The following is a 24,019-nucleotide window of genomic DNA, read 5'->3' as shown; positions in this document are numbered from 1 at the left end:
GCCTAGGAGCCCCAGCACCCAGGTAGTGCCTCATGGCCTGGGACCTTATTGTGCCAGGCGCTGTACAAATACAGAACAAAAAGCTGCTTCCGATCCAAGCACATGCTGAAGGCTTCTAAATAAACTGTCAGGGAAAAGACCTGGACATCCACTCATTGTGCAACAGGGGTCAAAATGTCTGGGTGTCTAAGGAATGGCATGGAGGATAATACAGAAAATATTATAACATTATTGTACAAGTCAAAGGAAAGCCCTTAACTAGAATACTGTGTTCAGTCCCCGTCACCCCATCTCAGCACGGCTGCAGCAGAAACAGGGCTGGCAGAGATGGGAGTGATTAGGGGCTTGGACAGATAGCCACAGGAAGAGTTCTCACCCTGCTCTCTGGTTTGCTTTCTCAGAGCAGCGCCCGGATCACCATCTCGGAGGGATCTTGTCCTGAGCGGATCACCACCATCACAGGATCCACTGATGCTGTCTTCAGGGCCGTCTCCATGATCGCCTTTAAACTGGAGGAGGTATGGTAGGCCCCATGCCTGCATTCACCCTGCCCGGCAGCAGGCTGCAGAGGAGGAAGGGATGAGGACGGGGCCTGAACTGTAACAATGGAACATGCAAACTTCTCTCAGACTAAAATCCATGGCTTTTCCTGAGCCTCTCTGCCCTCCAAAGGGGTCCAAGTCCGGTCCCTGGGTGATCTGTTTCTCAGGTTGATTGTATGTTGACTGTTCCCTGCAGATCTGATCTGTACAGAGCCTGCCATTTGCCAGGGCTTGCATTCACACAGATCTGACACCAATCTCCAACCTGACCCCTGAAGATGGTCTCCACCGAGCGGCAGGACCTCACGCCCTGTGGGAGGGCACAGGGACCCCAGTGCTCTGCGATGACCCGGCCCTGCCTTCGGCCCCAGGCCGGCGATATTCATTCTGTTCCAACGCCAGCCCTCTCTCATTTCAGGACCTGGGGGCGGGAGCCACCAACGGAGGAGTGGCGTCCAAATCGCCGGTGACTCTGCGGCTGGTCATCCCGGCCAGCCAGTGCGGTTCCCTCATTGGCAAGGCCGGGACCAAGATCAAGGAGATCCGGGAGGTAAGGGCCAGGGGGCACGTGGCAAACCCTGTTTGCGTCTCCCCAGCGATGCTGTTCCTTCCCTCTCTGCACGTCTCTCACCTGGAGGGACGGAACCGGGCGGGTCAGTTTCACTTCCGGTTTCTGGCGCTTTTAGGCTAGGTCCACACTGGAGCAGGCGGGGCGGCTTCCAGCGCGAGTAGACGGACCCATGCACGCCCTGATCGAGCTAGTCCTCTCCAAATAGGAGGGCAGACATGGCGGCATGGGGGCTGGCTGGCCCCCTCAAGCACATAGCGAGGGTTTCAGGCCCCATCACATTCAGGGCAGCCTGTCCCTTGGTCACCCGGGCAACGCTGCTCCGACTGGCCGTTACCCTCCAACTTACCCTCATCGGGTGAGGTGCCCGGTTCAATCCCCAGCTGTCACGCTCGCTACCGGCTCATTGAAAACATGAAGCGGCCCTGTCCAGAGGGAAGCCCCGTGAAATCTCCAGTCCTTGGAGCTAAATACGCCCGGGACACACGTAGCAACCGACGACGTGAATCCCAGGGCAGCATGGGGGGGGGGGGTCACTGCGAGAGACAGAGTTACCCTCCCTCCACCTCAACCCCAAACAAACCCTCGCCTTAAGCACCGTGGCGGCTTTCCTGACGCCAGCGGGTACGCAGCGTGGGGAGAGCCCGGGCAACGCCCCCACTGTGGCCGTCCCTCCCCCGTTGTTGCAGGGAAGGTGGGCAGCCGTGGGAGAGGCGCTTAGCGCACGCAGGGCCGGTGCCAACGGCGCGTCTCTCCTTGCAGAGCACGGGGGCGCAGGTCCAGGTGGCAGGAGACTTGCTTCCCAATTCCACGGAGCGGGCAGTCACCGTCTCGGGTGGGCCGGACGCCATCATCCAGTGCGTGCGGCAGATCTGCGCCGTCATCCTGGAGGTACCCGCCTCGGGCCCCTCCTTTTTCAGCCGGCTCAGGCTCCCGGGGACTAGACACCCAGACTTGACCATCCTTTCTCCCGATGGAGAGCGGGAGGCAGGACCCAGGGGGCTGGTTTCCTGGCAACCTCCTTCCCTGTGGCTTGAGCGGCTGTTGAAAGTTTGCCCTCCGGGAGGATGCTGTGGCATTGGCCATGCGCTACCTTCGCTTTGCCACATCGCAGCAACGCCACCCCCCCCCTCCCATCTGCCAGGGCAAAGCTGGGTCAGCACCAAGACATTCGGGGGGGTGTTAATGTCCTGCCAGCCGAGACTGCGGGAGGGGCGAGAATCCAGTCCCCAGTAGGTGCCACCCTGCTTTGTGGCCTCCCTCTCCCCTGGTTACCACCCTGATGCCAGGCTCCTGTGGCATGAGCTTTCCACGCCCCTGGCTGTCCCCCAGAGCCAGGCTCTGGCACGCAGCCAGCTGCCGGGCGGGGCACAGGCGGGTGGGGTGGGCTGCATGGAAGAACGTGCTGATTTCTCGTCTGCTTTCCCCTCCTCAGTCGCCTCCAAAAGGGGCCACCATTCCCTACCACCCCTGCCTCTCCCTGGGCACGGCGCTTCTCTCTGCCAGCCAGGTAAGGGGGCAGCTGGAACCGAAGGGGACCGTTCCCCGCTCTCCTTAACAGGCAGGATCCCGGGCAGGGTGAGTGGGGGGGTGGCCTCCCCTCCCCCAGCCCAGAAAGCCCCAGGAGGTGTTGGGGGAACTTCCCAAGCCAGGGGGGAAAGAGTCTGGGATTTCCTCACCTCTGCACCAAGGAGACCCCCTCGCGCCCGGCGCCCCTTCAGTGATCTCCTTCCCCTCTCCCCGTTCATTGTTATCAAGGAGCAGCTCTGTCATTTCTAGACGCCTCCTGTTGCGCCAGCCCTCTGCAGCGTTAGTTCGCAGGGGGATCCGGCTCTCCTTTAGCCGGGAGGGAACGGTCCCCACCCCGCTGGGGCTGGCTGGCAGGGAATGCCCTGCTGGGAGGTGGGGGGACTGTCCTCCCTGCCCCGCTGTTATAGCCCCAGAACAGCCTCCTCTTGCTCCCAGGGGGATCCTAGCTGGCCACCACGCTGACGTTCCTCTGCTTTTCCTCTCCCCCCGGCTCTTCCATGCAGGGACAGTACAGCGGGGTGACTCAAGCCGAGGTGAGTCCTGCTTTGCCTCCGCGGCCCTGCGGGGTCCCATCTCATCTCTGCAGTGCCGGGAGAGCCCCTGGGACCCGTCTCCTCCCGTACGCCCTTTCCCTGAGCTCCAGCGTTGCCCCCTTGCCTGGCAGCAGGGCCGGCTGGCAAGAACCAGCCTTTGCAAGTCCCTTCTAGATGGGTGCACCCCACGCTTGTCAGTGAGGAAATATAACCTGGGGGACAGGAGGCCACCCCCCACCTCCACCATCAGTGCATCAAATCCAGCCCTGGCGTGAGGACGGTTGGTCCCACTTACCCCACGGGGGGATTCATGCCTGGCTCTCCCCCATCACTTCCTTAGGTCAGGCCCATGCAGCAGATGCACGGTGGGAACCCCTCGTTCCCGGAACCCAATGCAGCATCCGCGTCCTTCTCTCCCTGCAACCGTCTCCACCCGCCAAGAGCCAGGGCCCTGCTGCGGCTTCTGGTACCAGCGAGGCTGGGGCGCACATCTGTCAGCCCGCTGCCAGGCCTTGTCAGCACGGCGGGGCCCCGTGCAGCTCCCATCACGAGCTGGGCCGCCCCCGCGTTCACAGACGGCTAGCGGCTGCTGTTACGCCCCTTTACCCCCATCCCACCTGCCTACTGTCATTCCCACCAGCTGGCAGCCCAAGGGCCGGATGGTGGGGCAGCCCGGCTACTCGTTAGGCTAGGGCCGTGACATGGCCGTTGCCTTCATTCCCCTCATTTCGTTCCCTGGGGCAGGTGACAAAACTGCAGCAACTCTCCGGGCACGCAATCCCCTTCGCCTCTCTGGGCCAGGCACCCCACATGGTCACAGGTAAGGAAAACCAGGCCCACCCGCTGCTCTCCCAGCCGGTGATCTGCTCCAGCCCAGCTCCCTGAGGGCACCTACATCACCCAGATCCTCTGCAGGCGGTGGGGGGATCCACTCTGCACGTCCCCCGGGGGTGTGGCGTTAATGAACCTGGCCTGCACCAGCCCAGGCAGGGAGAGGGGCCCCATCTGACGGCCTCGGCATTGAGAAATGACGTCTGTTTCCCTTCCCAGACCTGCAGCGGCCCAGCCTCTCCCAGCCAGCATGGGGAGATCGGGGGCCAGGTCTCCGGAGGATGGCAGGGTGAGGGTGCTGGGAGGGGGCTGACAGAGATTGCCACGCAGGTGCAGGCTGCTTCACTGCTGCCCTCGTCTGACGAAACAGCTGGAGGGAGGGGAGGGCCAGCCAGCATCCCAGCATCCAGTGGGGAAGCCTTCTAATTCTCTTATACCCTCCCTAACACCCCCAATACCCCAGGCAGGGGCCGGCAGGGAGGGGTCAGCCCCACCACCTCCAGCAGTCGGGCTTGGACCACCCCCAGGAGAAGATATTTCCTGTACCTGGAGCCCAGGGGCCTTTGGCTGGAACAGAGCGTGGCTGGGAAGGGGAGGGAGTCGGGGCAGGGGAATCACGAGCAGAGCCCTAGCAATGCTGCCTTCCCTCTTCCTCTCTGGCCAGGCCTGGATGCCAGCCCCCAGAGCAGCTCGCAGGAGTTCCTGGTGCCCAATGACGTAAGTTGCCGCCACTCTCCTGGCAGAGCCTCCTCCCGTTCCCATCAATGCGACGCCACTGACTGATGGCAGAGGGGCTGCTCCCCATCTGCACCGGAGCAGGGGCTCGTCGGGTCTAACGCCGGCCCCCAGAGCCTCAGCAGGGAGCCTGTGTGCCCGAGGGGGCAGAGCGCACAGGGCAATGGCCCCAACCCAGCCCAGCTCAAGACCTACCCCCACCTCCCAAACGTCAGGAGCCTGGGGACCATCCTCTGCTGCTGGCCCCTGGCAAAGGCAAATCCTGGATCCAGACGCCTGCTGGACCGCGCAGCAGAGAGATCTGGAGGGAGGCACCTCTCTGCTTCACCCTGGCAAAGCCGCAGTGTTGGCTTACCCCGGGGATCGCATCTCGACTTAAAGGGCCAGTGTCCCAGCTTTGGTCCTCCCCACCCCACCCCACCCTGTCCAGTGAGGCTCCAGCCAGCACTAGCGACCCCCTCCCCCCCCGGCACAAAGGCGCAGCAGCTGTCAAAGGGTTTCCCGCCCCTTTGGGCTCCCGCCCCGTCATCAGGCCTAGCCTTAGTGGCGCCCGTGATGCCGCTCGGAGAGGGCAGCAAGCATCGCCAGCAGAGAGGATGGCACCAGCGCCCCCCAGCCCTGCAGTCACCTCAGCCCCAGGCACTGCCCCGGGCCTTTTGAAAAAGCCCAAGACCTACAGTGCAGCTGCCCCACGCTGGTGAGAACTGGAATTATACCCACGGGGCCTTCCCAGACTTGCCCCTGTCCACAGGTCACATCCTCCGCCGTGGACGTGGGGACTGGGAGCCGTGCATGGCATTAAAGCTGGGCAGTCAAGAGGCATCCTGGGAGAGACCCTACCTCTTCCTCTCCTGGGGCCCACGCCAGCTGTGGGGCCTCCCTGGGTGCTCCCCTGCGATGAACGGAGCTGCTGGGTGGGCGGGAGCGGACGGGTCGCTAAGACAGCAACTGCCCCTGCTCCTGAGATGCTCAGAACAACAGGGCTGAGCAGAGCAGTTCCTGGGGCCAGCCGGAGGCCAGGTGCTGCTGTCCGTCTGGCCAGGGCATTGCAGCCCCTTCTCCAGGCCGGGTGCCACCCCCCCAGACTAAGCCGCCTCTGCTCTTTCCCAGCTGATTGGCTGCATCATCGGCCGTCAGGGAAGCAAGATCAGCGAGATCCGGCAGATGTCCGGCGCGCACATCAAAATCGGGAACCAGAGCGAGGGCTCCAGCGAGCGCCACGTGACCATCACGGGGACCCCCGTCAGTATCACGCTGGCCCAGTACCTCATCTCAACCTGGTAAGGGGGCGCCAGAGGAGGGAGCGGCCCAGACGCTGGCCCGTGGGGCAGCAGAAGCAAACTTCTGTGTCATGCCTTCCCCTTGAGCTGGGATCTCAGTGAGACTGGCTGGAGGGACGGCCACCTCTCCCACAACCCGCACGGCGAGTCCCATGTCAGCCGCGCAGTGCTCTGCCTGCCTCTGTGACAGGCATCTGCCAGTCAGACTGGCGGGGGCCTTTGTCACAGACCTGAGTGTCCAGTAGCATCATTCCCTGAGCCTTATGGCACAGCCGCTCTTTCATCCCACCTTTCTCCAGCCCTCCTTAGAGCTGGATGAAAAATGTTTTTTTTTTCCCCTTGTGGAAAATGTTGATGAACACGGGGGGAAAGAATCGGTTTGGTCTAACTTTTCCACCGAAACTTGTGATTTTTGGTGTGGCAAAAATTCAAACAGCGAACTCTTTTGATCCAGCAATGCGCTGCGGTGGCTCATGGGAGCTGTAGTGCAGAAGCCTCCTGCTCCCGTTCGCCTCTCTAGGCCAGGCTTCCTGGCCAGACTACATCTCCCATGATGCACCACAGCCTCCCTGCTAGGCATTTTGATGGAAAATTTCTGATCAGCCCCAGGTCTTGCCAGCTTTCAGAAGACATGTGAGCCTTGATCACAAGATGGGCATTCCCTTCCACCTCCCAAATACTCCCCCTGCGGAGCTGATCTGCACCCGCCTCCTAGGCACGGACTGCTGTGTAGTGCTGCATGTCAGGGAAGGCAAGAGATCCCTCTAGACCTGCTCAGATCAGGTATAAACACTGGGGTCCTGCCAACGCTAACACAGCCACCTGCACCGGTTGAGAAATTTCATAAAAAGCCTCTGGTGCAGATACAGCCCTGTAGTGCAAACTAGGTTGGAAGTCTTCAGGAAAGAAGGGCCTGTGGCCTTGTTGGCACATGAGTTTGCGCCGGTTTAATTAAACCGGTTTAGTTAAGCTCGTGCAAACCTCTTGTGTGGATGCTTTAGTTTGGCTTAAAAGCAATTTCATTTGGTTTAGTTTAAACTAGTTTCTGATCAGTGTAAATTAAACTGAATTAAGAGCATCTACACAGACGTTGGCACTCGTTTACCTGACAGTTTAAAATCCCACTTTAAGTCAAACCGGCATAACTTGGCCTGTAGCTAGGCGTGTGTAACCACCCTTAGACAGTGTGGCTCTCTGTCTCTCTCTAGTGGCTAACAGGTGTATAAGCGTTTATGAGTCAGCTACAGCCACTGGATTAGGGGCCCTGATTTTTTCAGGGCAGGTGGTGGTCGGCAGATGCTGGTTCTTTTAGATCCAGAGGTGACGGGTTCAATCCCCACTGCAGGGGGTTGGTGTTGCCTGCATGAGGTATTATCCCACCCTGCTTGCTAGCCCCACTCTGTGGGTGCGTCTCACTGCCTCTCTCCCTCCTTGTTCCTCCAGTTTAGAGACAGCCAAATCTACCTCCCAGACGCCCCCCATCTCCAGCCCCATTGACCTCAGCATGACCTTCTCCCAGCCCCTCACTGCGTCGCCGGCCCCCACGCTGACAGCTGTCGCCGCCCCCCCTTCCGCCTTGCTGGGCACCCCCTACGCCATCTCCCTGTCCAACTTCATCGGCCTCAAGCCCATCCCCTTCCTGACGCCGCTGCCCCCGCCTTCGGCCGCGGGGCACAACAGCAGCCTGACCAGCTACATGACCAAGATCTCCACGGCCAACGGGGCCAAGAAAGCAGAGCGGCAGAAGTTCTCCCCGTACTGAGGCTGGCGGGCGGGAGGGTGGCGGGCGAGAGAGGAAGGAGGAGACTTCGGGACGCTCCCCCCCCCCCAAGTTTGTGGGACGCTCCACCCCGCCGCAGGCACCCGTCAGCGCCACCCCACGCCGGGGCGTCCCAAGCAGCACGCGGGGCAGACAGAGAGTGAGGGAACGTGGAGGAGCGAGCGGGGGAGCAGCCTGGAGCCGCGGCGGGGAGAAGTGCTGCCCCGGAGTTATTAAGGGGGGCTGATGCAGCACAAAGCTCATCCACCCCCCCTCTGGACTGTATGGGGGGGCTGTCTCAGACTTGCACCCCCACTCCGCAGTTCTCCACTCTGGGAGTGGCTGGCCCTGCCCCCGTTACCTTTCTTGCTTTGGCGCTGTTACTTTTAGGGGGCGTCCCCCCAGCCCTTGTTTGGAGCTGGGGGTCGCCCTCCCCTGATGTCGTAGTGCTCGCTGCGCTCGCCCCCTGGCTGGTGGCCGGCCGGGCGTGGCTAGCAGCCGGTTCCAGCGCAGTTCTGCCACCGCGCCTGGAAGCGGCAGAGCTGGAGCCGTTCATGCGCCACAAAGGAAGCGGCGCTTCTTAGGATCTCAAAATACCTGGACTCGTACCAAGCTGGAAACTCATTCCCGAGCCCCCGCCCCACCCCCCACCCCGCACACAGAACCAGGCAACGGGGCGGGTCTGAAGGGCTGCCCTCCAGCAGAAAGGCACTGGCCCCTGCTCCCCTGAGGACCCCAGGCAAGAAGGGGCTGAAGGGAAATCAAGGCAAATGCTCAGAATATCACAGCGCCTGCCGCTCTTCTCTGCCTGGGCAGGGGAGACACCCCCCCACCCTCCGTGGCTCTGGGTGGGGGTGGGGAGTATGTATTGGGCTAGCCTTGTGGCTATTTGCTGCTATGGTAACTACAGCTCTGGGAAAGTGATCATGGCTAGTCAGGAACGCTCCTGACCTGTCCCTGGGGAGAACCTAGCTCTGACAGCTAATGAATGGGCTCATTTGTTCCAAGGGCTCCTTGGCTGTTGGAGTCAGTCGTGAGTGGATGGAGACATCAGTCAAGGCTTCCTATGTTTTGCCCCTGCCCCCAGTGGTTCCACTGAGTAACTCCTGGCTCTGCTTATTCCTTGAAGGAGGCTCCCATGTTCTGCCCTCCCCAGGGTCTATCCCCAGGGCTCTTACCGAGACTGTACTAAGCCATGTGACGGATGGAGGACACCACAATCTCCTTCCTGGTGGGAAGTTACACACTTATCCCGCGCCTCCCTCATGGGCGGAGCTTGGAGTTGGGAGAGGAAAACCAGACTAGCAGCCCTAAATAAAGTCCCTCTCAGATGATCCTTCTCCATGGGGAGCGGGAGAGATCCAGGCCCTCCCTGCTCCAACACTTTCCTGCTAGGGGGATCAAAGGAGGCAGGTGTATCACCTAGATTTCACCCCTAGACTTACTCCATGGTGGAGCAGGTGTATCATGAAGCGTCCAGCTGGGCCCCTTGCCCCATGGGACTGTGGGTGTCGACCCAGCAGAAACACCAGAGACTGCAAACGAGGGGTTGCAGGGTGCTAACAAACTAGCTGAATCTGAAGCGGGAACATAGGGTCACAAGCAATGGCACGGCTAGGCTGAGCCTTCGCGATACGCTGCGCTCACGGGCACTGAACACGCGCTGTCCTGCCTGTCGGAAACCCTGGCGCCCGCTCTCGAAACACCGCGATCCCAACCGCAGAGAGCAAAGGGGTCTAGGGGCCTGCGCCCAGCCAGGGTAAATTAGCAGCCTTACACTGGAGCCAAACACCAGGGGAAGATCTGGACAGGCAGCTCCTGAATTTCTGCCTCCACAAGAAAAGGTCTGCAGTCAGGAATCCCCACCGGAGAGCCAACCAACTGCACCGGGAGCCGTGTATCCTGCTGTCACCACCCCAGCCTCCACTGGGTGGTGAACATCTGCCCCGGCAACCCCGCAAAGCGCTTTCCCTCCTCCCATCTCCCAGCATGGGCAAGCCCAGCCCCGCTGCCTTGGAAAATGCTGTACATATCTGTCTCTGGTTTTTCCTTCTTTGTAACTTATCACCAGTTTAATAAAAAGACAAACTTTGCGACCTCAGGGCTCGGAGGGGTTTAATGGGCACCTTCAGCTCCAAAGGGAAAGGTCCAGCAGCTGAGACCCAGGAAAAGGGGACGGTTCTGTCACGCTCTAGCAAGGGACCTCGCAGGCCAAAGGATGACTCAAGTGAGCCGCTCCGGGGGAGGGCGGGTGTGGAGCAGGGGAAAGTCCACCCTGGGAGACGCACCGTGCCGGCATTAAAGCACCGACCGGAGATTGACACACCGATAACAGCTCAATCAGCACCACGCCGCGTGCGCAGCCGTTACTCACAGTCCCCTCGGAAGGCAGTGGGCGGCACGGAGGTGGCCATCACACCCTTTGTGACGGTTTCCATGGGGCTTTTTCCAAGCAGGCGTCAGCAGTGTTGGCGACTCTCACGAGTGTCGGTGTCTTTCTTAAAGCGCCAGCTCCCGGAGTCCCTCACTTCCGTGAGAGTTGCCTTTTGCGTTTGGAAAGCAAAGGGTGTTTCTAGCTTTCCTGGTGATGGAGAGAAGTTTGAGGGCTTGACCCAGAAAGGAACTAGAAAGAATCAAACGTTAACCAGAAACAAATCATGATTGGGGGGGGGGCGGGGGAGGGGGGGGACTGGTTCTTGATTGTTTTTAATGCTTGGCATTTTTGCTGGCAATTGACCAGTTCAGCCCAGAACTAAAGCCCCCTGGGAAGCGTAGTCCAGAAGGAGCTAGAGGAATGCTTACTCCAAGAATCCCGTGCAGGGAGGTGGGACGGGACAACACCCGCTCTTGACCTGAGATGTCCCTGCAGACAGCCTGCCTCACTTTCCCGTGTTCAGCTCAGTCAAGCTCCCACAACAATTCTTCTGTGGGCTGGCACCAGCTTTACTGGGGGCTGAATTTATTCACATTACAGATCAGGCCCCAAATCTCTCTCCAATCTCCCACAGGTCTCTATTCCCAGGCTGTCCCACAGAGCCCTCCCAGCTTTCCCTGCCCACAGCCTTTTCCCTAAAGACACAGGCACCCCAGCTGTGACCTCGTTCCTACCAGCAGCCATTCGCTGCCTTTGCAGAAGCCTCTGCTTGTTTCTCTCTGCACATTCCCTTCTCCCCACGGTCCTATTGCTCTTTATAGAATCAGCACCTCCAAACCCAGCTGGTTCTACTGAGGACACCTCACACCCCATCCCTGGTGTGGCTGGCAGGGCCAATTGTGTGGGGCTGACCAGCCCATAAAAGGACAGGACACCCCATTACTGGCGCCTTCAGCATTCCTGGGGATGAGGTGCTGTGGGACTCTCACAAATGGGCTCACGGCCAGGAGCGGGGCTCAGCTCAGACCGAGTCGCAGTGCTGCTGCTGCTTGCAGAGCAGGGGGGAGTGTCCCCGAGGGGAGGACTGCGAGTCAAAGGGAGCGATCCAAGCAGGCGAGACGCCCCAGGCAGACCTCTGGCCCTTCAGCCATTCGGCCGGCCTGCGTCCCCGAAGTTTAGCCCCCGTGTTAAATCAAAGACGGGCTCCCCGTGAGCTCCCCTGAGCAGCTCGGCATGGAAAGCTGCTCCAGAAGCCCAATCACAGCAGCAGCTGGCATCCCGAGACCCGTCTCCGTAGGATCTGAGCTGGCATCCCCTGACAGAGCCCCAGAGCCCAGGCAGACTATTGGCAGGGGTCCCCGAATGCTCTACGGGGTATTGGCTGGGATGCCCTGAGGCCCCCTTCGCGGGCATCCTATGTGCAGCGCAGCTCTTCAAAGCTGCCTCCTGCCAGACAAAGCACGTTCCAGGGCGATCAGACCCACGCTAATGCAGCTGCTTTAATTAATTAAATAGCAACAAAGCTGCAAAACTCCAAACAGGGCTGGTTTCCAAAGCAACCGGGCTTGCGGGGAAGCCAGCCACTCGCTGCTCTAGACTGGCGTGGGCCTGGCTCCCCAGCCGTGGGGACGGGGGCTCTCGCTGGGACTGGAGTGGCTGCCAAGTGGGACAGAAAGGCTGGCGGAGGAGCGGCTTGCCTAGTGCCAGGAGAGCTGCTTGGAGAGCAGGCCAAGGGGTGGCTTTGTTCCTCCCACAATTACCTTCAAAGGGACGGGACCCCCCAAGGTGCGCAGCGCCCTGCACACGGGGCTATGGAGGCAGCTGCTGTTTGTCGCTCTCTGGGGGGGGCAACCCAGGCCTAGCACCTCAGCCATATCTAGGCACCAGCTTCCCCAGGGATTTAGACACCCAACTCTGGTAGCAATCAAGGCATGCCGGAGCCCATTGGGAGCCGGAGTGCACGTTCTCCAATGGGAGGGATCTGTGCCCACAGCCCCACCCCTCATGGGGCTAGGGAGGTCTCTCTGCCTGTGATTGCCTGGCCTCCGCCTCCGTGGGTGGCGGGGGCTGGTGCAGGGCCAGGCGCGGGCAGCGTGCAGATGCCCGTGTGTGATGGGGGCTGGGGGGAGGGGGAACGCCAGCAGATAAGAGGGAGAACGCAGCTGCCTTATCAGGAGCACGTGCAGCATGCAGGGGGGGGGCCTGCTCAGCAGGCAGCCCCATGCTCGAGGTGTGCTACCTGTTGTTATGGGCGCGGGAACCGCCTCTGCTTCCTGCCGCGGGCACCTAGTTACCACAGGGACACCCGGGCCTCGGGGGGGATCTGGCTGCCAGCACATGGCGTGGCTGGCTCCCCACTCCCAGAGCCGGTCGCAGGGCTTGGGGCAGGTTGGGGGGGAGCCCCCAGGAGAATCAGATGTGAGGAGAGGCCCTTCATCCGGGGGGGGCTCATACACCGCAGCTCCCTTCAGGCTTTCCCCCATCTGCGCCTGTACCTGACTGGGCCGGGAGCGCTAGCAGCTTCCTCCGGGCCAATCCGCAGCAGAGGGGAGCCTGCTGGAGCCCTGCCCCTCATGCCTTTGGCGCTGGAGAACCCCAGTTCAAGCCCAGCCCCGACCCAGCCGCCTTTGTGCACCCCGCCGAGCGGTTCCACCCCATGCCAAACTTCAGAAGCCAGGACGTTCGCACAGGCCCACATGCAGCATTGCCGGGCCGGGCGGGCTCCAGGCCTTGTTCCCAGTGAAGGCAGTGACGTCCGCGGGAGCTGGATGCAGGCCGCCAAGGGAGAGAACGGCTGTTACAAGAACTGCGGGGCCTGTCAGCTCCCCTTTTGAAAAGCGTTTCATTGAGAGCCAACCTTAGGGCTCTCGGAAACTGCTCCTTGCATCAAACCTGCACGCTGCCCACTGGCGGGTGTGACCGCATGCACCCCGTATTCACACCCTGCACACGACTGTCGTCATCTTAGCACAAGCTATGCCGGGTGGGGTAGCATTCGAAAACGATGCCCTTGCTGGTCGGCAATAGCCGGGTGAATCGTATGTAGCGCCGCTATCTGTAACGGGCTGAACATATGCTGAAATCTCGACTGACCTGTGTTTGCTAGACAGGGCTGGGGCAGGGGTGAGAAACCGGCTTCTCAAAGACAAAGGACAAGTTGCTGCCTCTTGCCAGGTGTCATCAGAGCTGACGGGCCATCCCCCGTCAAGTGGCCCTTCTTTGGCAAGGAAGGGGGGGGCAGGAACAAACAGCTCTGCCTGCATCTTAATCAAACCTCTGTCACCACGAGCTGCTTTGTCCCCGTCCGCACGGCGGGTCTGACCTTTCGCTAGGGGTAACCCTCTGGAAAATGCATTGCAAAGGGTGACTGACCAATACAAGTGAGTGGAAAAACCCGCACCCAGCGGTTCTCTCTCCTTATCCAGCTCTCTTTTCCACCGAAGACGACAAAAGAAAGCGCCTCTGGCTGTTGGGGGCAGAGCCTGGCCTGAGCGTTCGGCGCAGAAAACGTGTGGTAAGGGACTTCATCTTGCACCAAGGCTAGTTTGTTAAGCTGAAGACGTGTTTGCGCTTTATTTTTCTTGTAACCATTTCTGCCTTTAATGCCGTTACTTACGCGCGCTTAAAATCTCTCCCTTTGTAGTCAAATAAACCTGTTCTAGTCTTTGATTAAAACTAATCCAGTGTTACCAAGTAAGTCCACTGACGGTAGCAGATTGTCCGTTGAACCCCTTAGAGAGGCTACGGCCCTAATATATGTGGCCTGGCCAGGAGAGGGCTGGCCAGTGCCGAACACACACTTTGGTGGGGGGGAAGAGGGGATATCTGGGATTGGGAGGGTGTTGGGGTCACCCTGCAATTAGTAGCCAAGGCTGCTGGAGGCCAGAGGTCACAGACAAGCTGCTGAGGGCTGAGCTGCTGGACCAGGGCCTGGGCTTTACACACACACAGTGTGACCTGCAGGCTCGGGGAGGGGTGTGTGTGTGGTGTGTGTGTCTCTCTCTCTCTCTCTCCCCCCCCCCCCCCAGCCAGGGAGCTACAGCAGCATAGTGTTGGAATGACCCCAGGTTGCAGGGCAAGGGGTGACACAGCCCCTCCCTGGTCTGGATTGCACCCCAGAATGTCACAGAAGGGGTGTGTGGCAAAAGGGAGATTTGGCACCCCCTTCCCTCTCCTCTTTCCCCCCGGAAAGCATCTTTGAAAATAGAGGGGCACGGGTGCCCCCAGGCACACGCCAGGTAGATTTTGGCAGCCACTCCATGGCAGAGGCTGAAAGCAGAGCCCATGTAAATGCCGTATCAGGGTCACAGCCCTGTGGTCATGAAGCTGAGGCAGGTCCTGACGTAAGGGCTACGTCCCAGAGCACTTGGAACCTTCTCTCGCCTGACATGGTAGCCATGTGGGCTGCGTGGGGTAAATACCCAGCTGTTGTGTAAGTAGCTAGCTCTTGCAGGCCCCTGAGCCACTAAGCGCGCCAGACACTGATCTCTGTTGCACAGGTGTAACTTCAGAGTAAGGCAGCGGAGTTACAATGGCTACACACCCTGGCGTAACAGAGGGGATGTTGAATTAAGGCTGCCCATCCAACCTTAATTCAGCCCCCTTCTGCGCATCCTTCTGACAGTCTTTATGACCCGAGCACAGTGTTTTCCCACAGAACCTCTGCCCTGCACGGGATGGCTGCGTTCTGGGGATGAAGAAGCAGGATAGCATCGCGTGGACGAGCTGATCGCTGTCTCTAGCACCTCAGCTTTGCTTTTGTGGAGGGGGTGCAGTGAATGAGGCAAAGGCCTGGGGGAAGAGAAAGGAAGGTCTCATGGCTAAGGCAAGTGAATGTTGTCTCTGGAGCAGAGGATTCTAGCCCTGCCTGTGTGACGCGAAACAAGTCCCTTCACTCAGCCTTTTCCGAGGTGTGATTGCATCCCCAGCTGGAGACCCCGGGATTGCATTCCCAGCTGCGAGTGAGGCAGGCGCTGTGCTTTGAACAGAGAAGTGCTAGACAATGCTAAACTCACTGGAAAATCAGGCCCTGGCTTGCTCAGATTAGGTACCCAATTCAGCGGGCGCTTGTGGCGTTCATTTCTCAGTGCCTCCGTTGTGTGTAAGGCAGGCTAAAGCCCACGCGGCTCACAGGGAAGCTGTGAAAATAAATGCATAAAGTATCTGTGAAGCACTCAGCTAGCTCCCGTAGCGATAAGCATCTGTCACAGCGCTGCCTGCCCAGGCCGGCTACAGACCAGCCACACCAGTTGGATTTCCTGACCTTCCAGTCTGCTCTGGTTGCTGGGGGGGGACCCGTCCTGCAGCTCAGTCATAAAGAAAACGTCCACCCCTTCCAGGGTATCCAAGGCCAAAACCAAGCCAAAAGAACCAGGCCACACATTCAGCAAGGATCAAATAAAGCACGGACTGACCGAGGCAGTGGAGCTACGAGCGTGTACGATTAACAACGGTAGCAGAACTCAGACGCCCGAGGCCGCCGAATCAAGATTGCAGAGACAACCTTTGCCTCTGGTGCATCCTTGCTCTGAGTGCTTGGCTTTGCAGCCTCCACGCTTTTCGCACGCTCTTAGCGCGTGATTATTTATATTATAGCAGTGGCTAGAGGCCAGGACTCGTAAACACGCAACAGGGTCTTTGGCTTGGCCTATGTTGCATGGAAAGGGCCTAAATCCACATGCACGGTAAAGAAACTCTACCTGCTAGAGGTGCTCTGTACAGTCGCGGGCTAATGGAGCCAAGACACGTTGGGTAGAACTGCTCCACTTCACGGGGGACAAATCTGGGGGGGAAAGGTCCCCCGGAAACAGACATTGCCAGATCCCAGCAAGAAAGAAACGGGAATTGGCAGAAAGTGAGCAGGTCTTTCTCTTCTGGTCAGCAATTGTGCGTGGCTCCAAGGAAATGTACATCTTGAGTAAAGGCTGAGCACTCCCCAGGCCAGTGGAAGGGCCCAGTAGCTGAAGGGTGGAGCCTACACATGGCACAGACCTGGGGGGGAAGGTGGGGGCATGAGGCACAAGATGTATTTGCCCCAAGTGGGGAGAAGACAGAGCTGAGTCCCCCCAGGCACCCTTGCACTGGAATCCTAGGCTTGGTGCCAGCCTGGGGCTGCTTTTCATTTCGCTGGCCTCACCTTTGCCTTTCCCCTTTGCTTTCTGGAAAAGCACCAGGCACTGGTGATCGCACCACACTAAATGGAAAGTGCAGGAGGAGCTGGCTGGGGTTCTTGGTGACAACAGCGAGGGTTGCAGAGGAGCGTGAAGATAACTTCTGCTGGTCCATGCTAGGTTACAGGCGTGGAAAGGCTGCTGGCTTCTTTCAGATGAGCTGGCCAGGCCATTGCTATCAAAGAAAGGGCTGCCTGATGCAGGGGGCTGAGTCATCCCTCTACTGTGTGCTAAGGGTCAGAAAAATAATAATGAAGGGACTATAGAAAACACAGGTAGGCTGGGCTTTCCAAAGGAGCCACCCACTCCCGCCTGCCCTAGCTGTTCGGGGCTTCTTTTCCACCCACAAGCAAATCTGCTGCATTTGCCAGGTTTTATTGTACCCCCCTCTCACTGACCGTGCAAGCCACTCCCTGGCAATCAAAGCCTCGTCCCTTCCCGCCTGGTTCAGTACATCTCGTTACTCAGTAGGATTCTGGAGCGGGAGCTCTGCTGGCCCCGGCCTGGGGGATGCACAAGGCAGAACAGCTTCCCTGGTGCACGCGGGGCTCCCAGGGAGCTTGTCCGTGTCAGTAAACACAGCGGCTATGACTCAACGCAGCTGTGCAGGGCCACGGGGCCAGCTTAACAGGCGCTTTTCTGATCAGATCTAGCTGGTGTCTCCAGCTGGGTGAGGTGGGGGGAGGGGGAGGAAGACCCCCCACTCCTACGAGGGGTATCCAAGATGCCGTGAGCAGCCCCCATGACACCCTGTACTCTGGGAAAGACGGGCTTGGAGTTACGGCTCAGGAATGCAGTCTCATGGCGGAGGGAGTTTAGATGATAACGTAGACACATGGCACCCGTGTAAACCCGCTTCTCCCAGCCAGAGAGCGCACCACTGCAAGCCATGGCTTATCCTGTCCACGCTGGGGGCTTCCACTGCTGCAGTGTAAACCTCCCTGCGGCCTTGGGTTCCTGGCTTTGACTCTGCCACTGCTCCTGGCCGCGCCCCTTCCCCGGCTTTGCCTCAGGAAGAGGACAGGGCTACTAGCCGACTCCACGCCCTGCGGCTGCAAGCCTCGTTTCAGCCAGGGTTTCAGAGCACTTCACCACGCCCCGGCCTCCTCCACGCTCAAAGCTTGCAGCCGCTTGGCTGAAGTCAGTTAAACTGGTACAAGGCCCCTCTGGGACCCTTTGAAATGGGTCTGGCGGAGGGGGGCTATCTGGCAATGCAGCCTTGTGATCTGGTGGCACTTCACAGCGACTTCGCACTCACTTCAGCCCGGGGGACGGGGACCCAGGCTTGGAAAGGCTGATAACTAAGCAAGGGGTAATTGATGACCTGCCATGATGGGCGTTTAGTGTCCCATTTCAGAGAGAGAGGCTGTAAAAATAATCGCATAAATGAGTTTGAGCCTTACGTTATAGGCTCCTGGCGAGCAGCTTCTGGCATTGATTCCCCATCTCCAGCCACCTGATGATCTTCTCCCCGCTAAATACGCTCTACAGTTTTCAGCTGAGACTTTTAAAGAAACAGACACCTTGCTAACCTGTGCTGGGAGGAGAGGAAACGGGAACTTCGCACAGAAACGTCCCCTTCTTGAAGAAAACAAACCAACAAAGTTTCTAAGCCTTGCAATTCCTTTAGGCTTTGCCTCTATTAATAGACATTTGTTAAAATACATCTGTTTAAAATACATTAGCGTTTGATTAAAAAAAGCATTACAAATGCCTTTGCACCCTCCTTCCAGGGTGGGGAAAACACCCAGGCAAGAACGCTTAGGCCCAGAGCCTCAAAAGTATTTGGGCTCCTAAATCCCAGAAGTTAAGAGCCTAAATTCCTTTGAGGATCTGAGCCTTCACATTTACTGTTGGTTGTCTCGACAGAGAAACACATGAACTTTCAACTGAAGTGCACCGTCCTGGTCGGAGACTGGGAGCACAGTGAATTGCTGGTGTGTAACTTGATTGAAATCAGTGGCATCATGGTATTACTGGCATTGTTATCATCCGCTATTGCGTCTATAGCACCTACAGTGTGTGAGGCCCATTGCCCTTCCTGAAATCAGCGGGGTTGCCCCCCAGATTAATTTGGCCCATGTACCTTGGAATAAGAACTCGTGCTCTTCACCTCTCCCTGCCAAGCTGTGTTTGTCACAGCCAGCCATTGAATGGGCGGCCTTCGCTTTGGATTAGGGCCAGCTCGCGCTGCAGGAGCCTTAAGACAGGCAAGCACTTACCACCTGCTGCTGTCACTGGGCTCCCATCACAGCTTTGTGTGTCAGTTTCACCTGCCTTCCCAGCGGTTGCTAGCTTCTGAGTGATCACTGCAGAGCGAAACTCTGCTCTCGCAGAACGAGTGGCTTCTTTCTAAATCTCTCAGTAGGTCGTTAAACCCTGCAGTCCGACTTCCTTATTAAATGGCAGGATCTGCGAGCCCATGAGCCAGCACAAGGGAGAGTCCTGAGAAGATAATCATAACCCAAACCCTTTCTCAACAGGACTCGATCGTGAGTGACTCCTTGCCTGCCCCACACAGCTAGGGCTATTTACTGCTGCCCACCCAGCTCTCACTCCCGGAGCTGCTCATCCTTAAACCAGAGGGAGGCAGTGTTGCCTAGTGGTGTGTCACTTGACTTTCATCAAAAGGTCTATTCCTCTAGAAGACGGGGTAAAAGCAGAACCTCCCTGAAAGCTCAGCTACTGCCTCCAGAATTTGGCGCTTGTGACATATCAATGTCATGAAAAATGCTGGGAGAGGAAAAGAATGAGCTCTCGTGAGCTTTTGTCCTTTTCCAGCTCTCTGCCTTCTTGCTTTCTCCCTCGTTGGCTCCCACCCATGATACCTGGCACAACATCGTAGGGTCACGGAAATTGCCTTTCCAAAGCCCAACACCCCCCCCACCAGGTCAACAAAGGGTCGGTCAGTCCTTCAGATTAGCTGAACCCCTACTTCAATCCTTCTCCTGCCAGACGCCAGGATACGGAGAGCAGGGAAACGAAGTTGACCCCAGCCCACTGTGCTTTCTCAGTTGGTTTCTTCTGGGATTTGGCCTGGAATTCTGAAGCCCATCATGGTTTGGTCCAAAGTGTTCCTGGGGCTGGAGTTGACATAGCTGGATCGGGTCTCCAGGGTGGATCTGGTCCTTTGCAGGAACTGAAGGAAGTTCTCCTGGATGGACCCCTCTGGGCTGGAGAGAGAGACCTCCTGGTTCCAGGGTCTATTAAGGCAGCTCCGCCCCAGCCTAGACAGCTCTTCCCGGATCTGGCGGTTGAGTAACCCATAGAAAAAAGGGTTGATGGCGAAGGAGGAGTAGGCAAGCCAGGTGATGACTGTCTCCCCGTGGCCCCTGGCCGGGCTGACAGAGTTAACGGAGCAGTATAAATGGAAGGAGAAGAATGGCAACCAGCAGCACAAGAATTGGCCCACGATGAGGACCAAGGTCATGGCAGCCTTCCCCCCTCCAAACATCCGCTCTGGGGACAGCCTGGGTGGCAGGTTTCTGGTAGTAATGATAGTGACTTGGCTGTTCATAGACTCTGAGCGCTGCCTCGGGGCAGCGGTCCAAGATGGGACGGGCGCATGCTGCAGGGAGGCGATCCGGGCCACTTTGTAGATGCTGCAGTAGACAGCAAAGATGACCAAGGTAGGCAGGAAGAAGCAGAAGGTGCTGAAGACAATGACAAAGACCTTCTTGTGGGCCCCAGGGCTCCAGGACACAGTGCACTTACTGGCACTCGTGGCCCCGTTGTCTTGAGGCCACCCCACCAAAGCCAAGATGGTGACCAGACCCGACTTAATCCAGATGAAGACCACCACTGTGACCGCAAGCCCAACAGTCATCTTGACCTCATACCGCAGGGGGTGGACGATGTAGTAATATCGCTCCACACTGATGACGGAGATGGTGAGGATGGAGGCGCTGATGAAGCAGATGTTCAAGAAGATCAAGGTCTGGCACTCGGCGATGCTGAAGATCACCCTGTTGAAGCAAGAGGAGCTGGAAATGATCCCCAGCGGCATCAGGAAGATGGCAGACAACAGATCCACCAGGCAGAGGTGGCAGACAAAGATGAACTTCCTCAGCAGAGGGGTCTTGAGGATGACCACCATCACGGCCACGTTGGCAACCAGGGCTACGATGTTCAGCAGCAGCATGAAGACAAGACCAACAGCCTCCTGGAATTTGGACACCTCTGGTAAAGAGGAAGTGTCTAGCTCCGGGGTAGCATTGAGCCCGGTTCTGTTTGCCATTATGCCTGAGGGTTACTCTGCAGGCTCCAGCACCGGGGAAGCTGGAACAAGCTGCCTGAACCTCCTAGCAAGAAATATCACCACCCCCATCTTCTTCCCTGCTGGAGCTTCTTCCCTGTGGGGAAAAGGGAGAGGAGCAAAAGTGAGAAGAGTGGCCAATGAGAAGGTCTCACAAGGGCTGCTCACCCCAAATGACCCTCTAGAGTGCCAAGAGCACCCCATCTTTCCACTCGGGCGGGGCCCCAAGGTTAGGAGCAAGTTGGCATCTCCCATTCTTCAAGCCAACGGAGACAGGAGGGATTCTGGAGGCGGCAGGCTCCAGGGGGAGGCTTGGGGAGGAATCACAAGCAAAGCCCCGAGAGCCTTCTCAGAGCTACAACTGCCCCTTCTTCCACTGCCCCAGTGCAGGGCTCTGGGCAGGCTAGGCACCAGCAAGGGGGGCAGAGAGGACGTCTGGCTGCCAGAAACCAGCAGCCGCTGGGAGAAGCAGCTCAGTCTTGTCCAGGCAGGGTAACGACCCTTCCCACTGGAGCTGATGGAGCCAGAGAACAAAGCAGGCTCCATCGCCACCCCGGCTTCTCCAACCAGATTGCCCGTGAGGAGGCAAATCGTGCCCGTTGCTTTATGCCGTGGACACTGGTCCATGAAGGACAGGCCTGGGGGCAGCCCCTCCTCCCACACAGGTGGCCAGGCAGTCGCCAGGGTAACGGTGCGGGGCCACAGCCTTTTGCGTTCAGGAGGCGGCCATGCTGGGTCCGAGATCGGAGGGGGGATGCGGGCAGATGCCTGGCTCTCTAGCCTGCCCTCAGCCGGAGGCAGCGCCCCGGGGAGACCCCATGCATGTGCCCTCACGTAGCCACACAAGAGCTTTGCAGCTCGCTAGCGCAGGGCTTGCTGGAGTCACACCCGCGGCAGGGCTAGCCTTCTGGGGAGAGCCCCACTGGGGCCTTGGCACACGCCAGCAGCTAGCCCGGGCTGCCCCGGCTCCCGGCTGCCGTCACGCGAGCAAGCTTAGAGCTAGCTAGCTGAAGAGCGAGCTTGCGTGTGCCATGCCCTGCGCTCCCACCCCGTGTAGCCGTACGTACCGCCGTGCGCGGTGCACGCCCTATGCCAGCCCAGCCCAGCCCAGCCCAGCGCCTGCCTGGGGGGCCCTGCCCCACAGATCCCTTTTTGCTGGCAAACTCTCCGCCAGCCTGAGCCTTAGGGCAGAGAAAGCCCCCGTTGGCCAGATGTCACCCCTCTGAGCTGCCCCCATGGGTCCTGAACTCCTGAGTGGTGGCTCTCACGCCAGCTCTGGCCGCACGGCCCCAGCAGGGTCGGAGCTCGGCAAGGAATTTGGTGTGGGGGCCTCGGGGCAAAGCTGCAGACCCGGAGAGCACCGAACAGCCGGCGAGAGGGTCCCGGTGGGGCTCAGCTGAACGCTGGCCTGGCTGCAGGAACCGAGGAGGGCCAGAAACAGGCAGGGCAGGTGAATCAGGGAGGCTGGTGGTGGATTCTCCGTCTCTGAGCACACACGGAGTCTCCTGCCCCCTTTGGCCCTCCCAGGCCACTGCCGACCCAGAGCTTGTCGACAGGCAGCTCAGGACTGGCCTGTGAAATGTCAGACAGGCCCGGGGCAGGTGCTGCTTCCTGGAGCGGAGGCGCGCGGTGCCTAGGATCCGCAGCCAGTCCTCAGGTCACGGTTCAGAACTGGCTGGCTGGAAGCCTTCTCCAGCAGCTCCCTTCGGCCAGGCAGCTCTGCAGACCCTCCCGCCACATGGCCCCGCAGAGAAGACACAGAAGGGGGGTGACCACAGCCGAAGCCTGGGCCATTCAAAATCCCCCCTCCTGCTCTATAAGCAGCACACTCAGTATTACTGATCCCTTTCTCTCTTCTTCCCCTCCATGCCCCTCACCAGACCACTCCCGGGCCACAACGTGGTCCAATGGACAGGGTACATGACTGGGTCTCAGGAGAGCCATTCTCAGCACTGCCACTGACAAAGGGGGCTGGACTTGCTAGCCTCTCAACGGGCCTTCCAGCCCCACATTTTTATGATTCTAACTCACTCTGTGCCTCAGTTTCCCTAGATGTAACGGGGAGAATGAGCCTTTACCCTTCTTCGTGAAGGGCTTTGAGATCACTGGATACAAAGCCCCACAGGAGTGGGGGTCGTCAGCTTTCCTCATAAAACATCGGTGCAAGAGCAGTCTGGCGTCTCGCTCCGTAGGGCCTTGTCTATGCTGGAAAGGCTTTGCCGGTGTAGCTACATGGCTACAGCCATAGCCACTAACCCTCCTAGCTGAGACGCAGCTTTCCACAGCAAAAGAGCGTTCAGACCAGGAAATATCTTATAGCGCCCAAAGCAATTGTTTTGTCAGCAGATCTGTGTCTACACTAGGACTCTTACTGGCATAGACCTGTCTTTAAAAAATCCCCTCCAACCGACGGTACCATCCCAGCGAAAGTTTCTCATCCAGCCCTGGCCTAGAGCAAAGCCCACGCATGCACCCGCTCAGCTGCCCCCTTGCCAAGTCCCAGGGGTCAGCTCGCCTGCAGATCTCTCTGCTACCCCCTCCGGTAACGCTGTTCCGCACCCCGTAAAGCAGCTGGGACACAAATTGCATGCATGGGTTTGCAAAGACGGGTCAGATCCCTGGACCAGGGGGTTCCAAGGGCCTCCCAGGATCAGGCCCCAGCGTGCCGTTGTCATTTAGTAAGAGAGCGAAGCCTCCCTGCCAACCCCTCCCCCCCTTCTCTTGGCAGGAGGGGGGTAACTCACCGAACTGGCATGAGCCTGAAGACTCTCAGGAGGCTGGCACCACAGGCTGGATTCCCCAGCTGGCCCACAGCTCCTCACCGCATCTCCGGCAGGCTCAGTGGAGTGACTTTTACCCCCTGACCAGCTGTGATGGCTTCGGACCGCTCCCTGCCCCCGGCATCAGGGTGGGCTTGGAGATCCCGCGCTACACAAGCCATGCTCCTGGGGTGGGGTGGGGTGGGGTGGGGGGACATGAATAAGCAAAACCTTCCCGCTCTCCCCAAGCGAGGCAGCCGGTGTCTTACCTCCACGCGCCTGTTTGGCCCTCTGGCTCCCCATGCCAGGGCGAGGGGCCCCACTCTCCCAGCCCCTGCGGCTGGAGGGTCTCACAGCAGCCTCTAGGGGAGCCGGGGGCACATCTGCCTGGCAGCAGGTCCCACTCTCCCCCTTCCGGATGGGTGCCGGCAGGCTGCTGCTGCCGCTCTGCTTTGTGGATGGCACAGGCTGTCACATCTGGTCTTTGCCTGGCCTTTTAAAGCACTGTCATTCACACAGAGAATTCTGCTGGGTCCTAAGCAGCCCCAGGCTCTCAGCCCCACACCTGGGCCCAGGCTGCCCCATCCCTGCTCGGGCAGGGCAGAGGGCCAAGCGAAGGCCTTGCTGCTGGGGGAATGGCCCTGCAGGGGAGGGGATCAGGACCAGCTCTTGCATGCAGCCAG

General features: G+C 59.0%; 2 protein-coding genes across 2 annotated transcripts in view; one reads left to right on the top strand and one right to left on the bottom strand.

The window, feature by feature from the left end:
- PCBP4 (poly(rC) binding protein 4) overlaps positions 1 to 9,865 on the top strand; it is a 28,524-nt gene extending 18,659 nt beyond the window's left edge. Inside the window, exons 5-13 of the mRNA XM_067561170.1 lie at positions 402 to 518; positions 961 to 1,092; positions 1,873 to 2,001; positions 2,546 to 2,620; positions 3,144 to 3,173; positions 3,918 to 3,993; positions 4,669 to 4,721; positions 5,850 to 6,019; positions 7,463 to 9,865. Of these exons, the coding sequence (XP_067417271.1) occupies positions 402 to 518; positions 961 to 1,092; positions 1,873 to 2,001; positions 2,546 to 2,620; positions 3,144 to 3,173; positions 3,918 to 3,993; positions 4,669 to 4,721; positions 5,850 to 6,019; positions 7,463 to 7,781 (1,101 nt within the window). The 3' untranslated portion in view covers positions 7,782 to 9,865. The remainder of the gene's footprint in view (positions 1 to 401; positions 519 to 960; positions 1,093 to 1,872; positions 2,002 to 2,545; positions 2,621 to 3,143; positions 3,174 to 3,917; positions 3,994 to 4,668; positions 4,722 to 5,849; positions 6,020 to 7,462) is intronic.
- A 7,092-nt stretch (positions 9,866 to 16,957) lies between these two features.
- On the bottom strand, positions 16,958 to 23,439 carry GPR62 (G protein-coupled receptor 62). The gene is made up of 2 exons (XM_067561140.1): positions 23,322 to 23,439; positions 16,958 to 20,674 (listed from the first exon to the last, which is right to left on the bottom strand). Exon 2 carries the CDS (start codon positions 20,557 to 20,559, stop codon positions 19,333 to 19,335), a length of 1,227 nt encoding a protein of 408 aa, XP_067417241.1. The 5' UTR covers positions 20,560 to 20,674; positions 23,322 to 23,439; the 3' UTR covers positions 16,958 to 19,332.
- Positions 23,440 to 24,019: the final 580 nt, after the last annotated feature.

This window comes from Emydura macquarii, unplaced genomic scaffold, assembly GCF_026122565.2.
Source record: "Emydura macquarii macquarii isolate MOO-44397 ecotype Brisbane River unplaced genomic scaffold, CSIRO-AGI_Emac_v2 contig_2369, whole genome shotgun sequence".
NCBI classification, from domain to species: Eukaryota; Metazoa; Chordata; order Testudines; family Chelidae; genus Emydura; species Emydura macquarii.
This window is presented reverse-complemented; position numbering and strand designations above follow the sequence as displayed.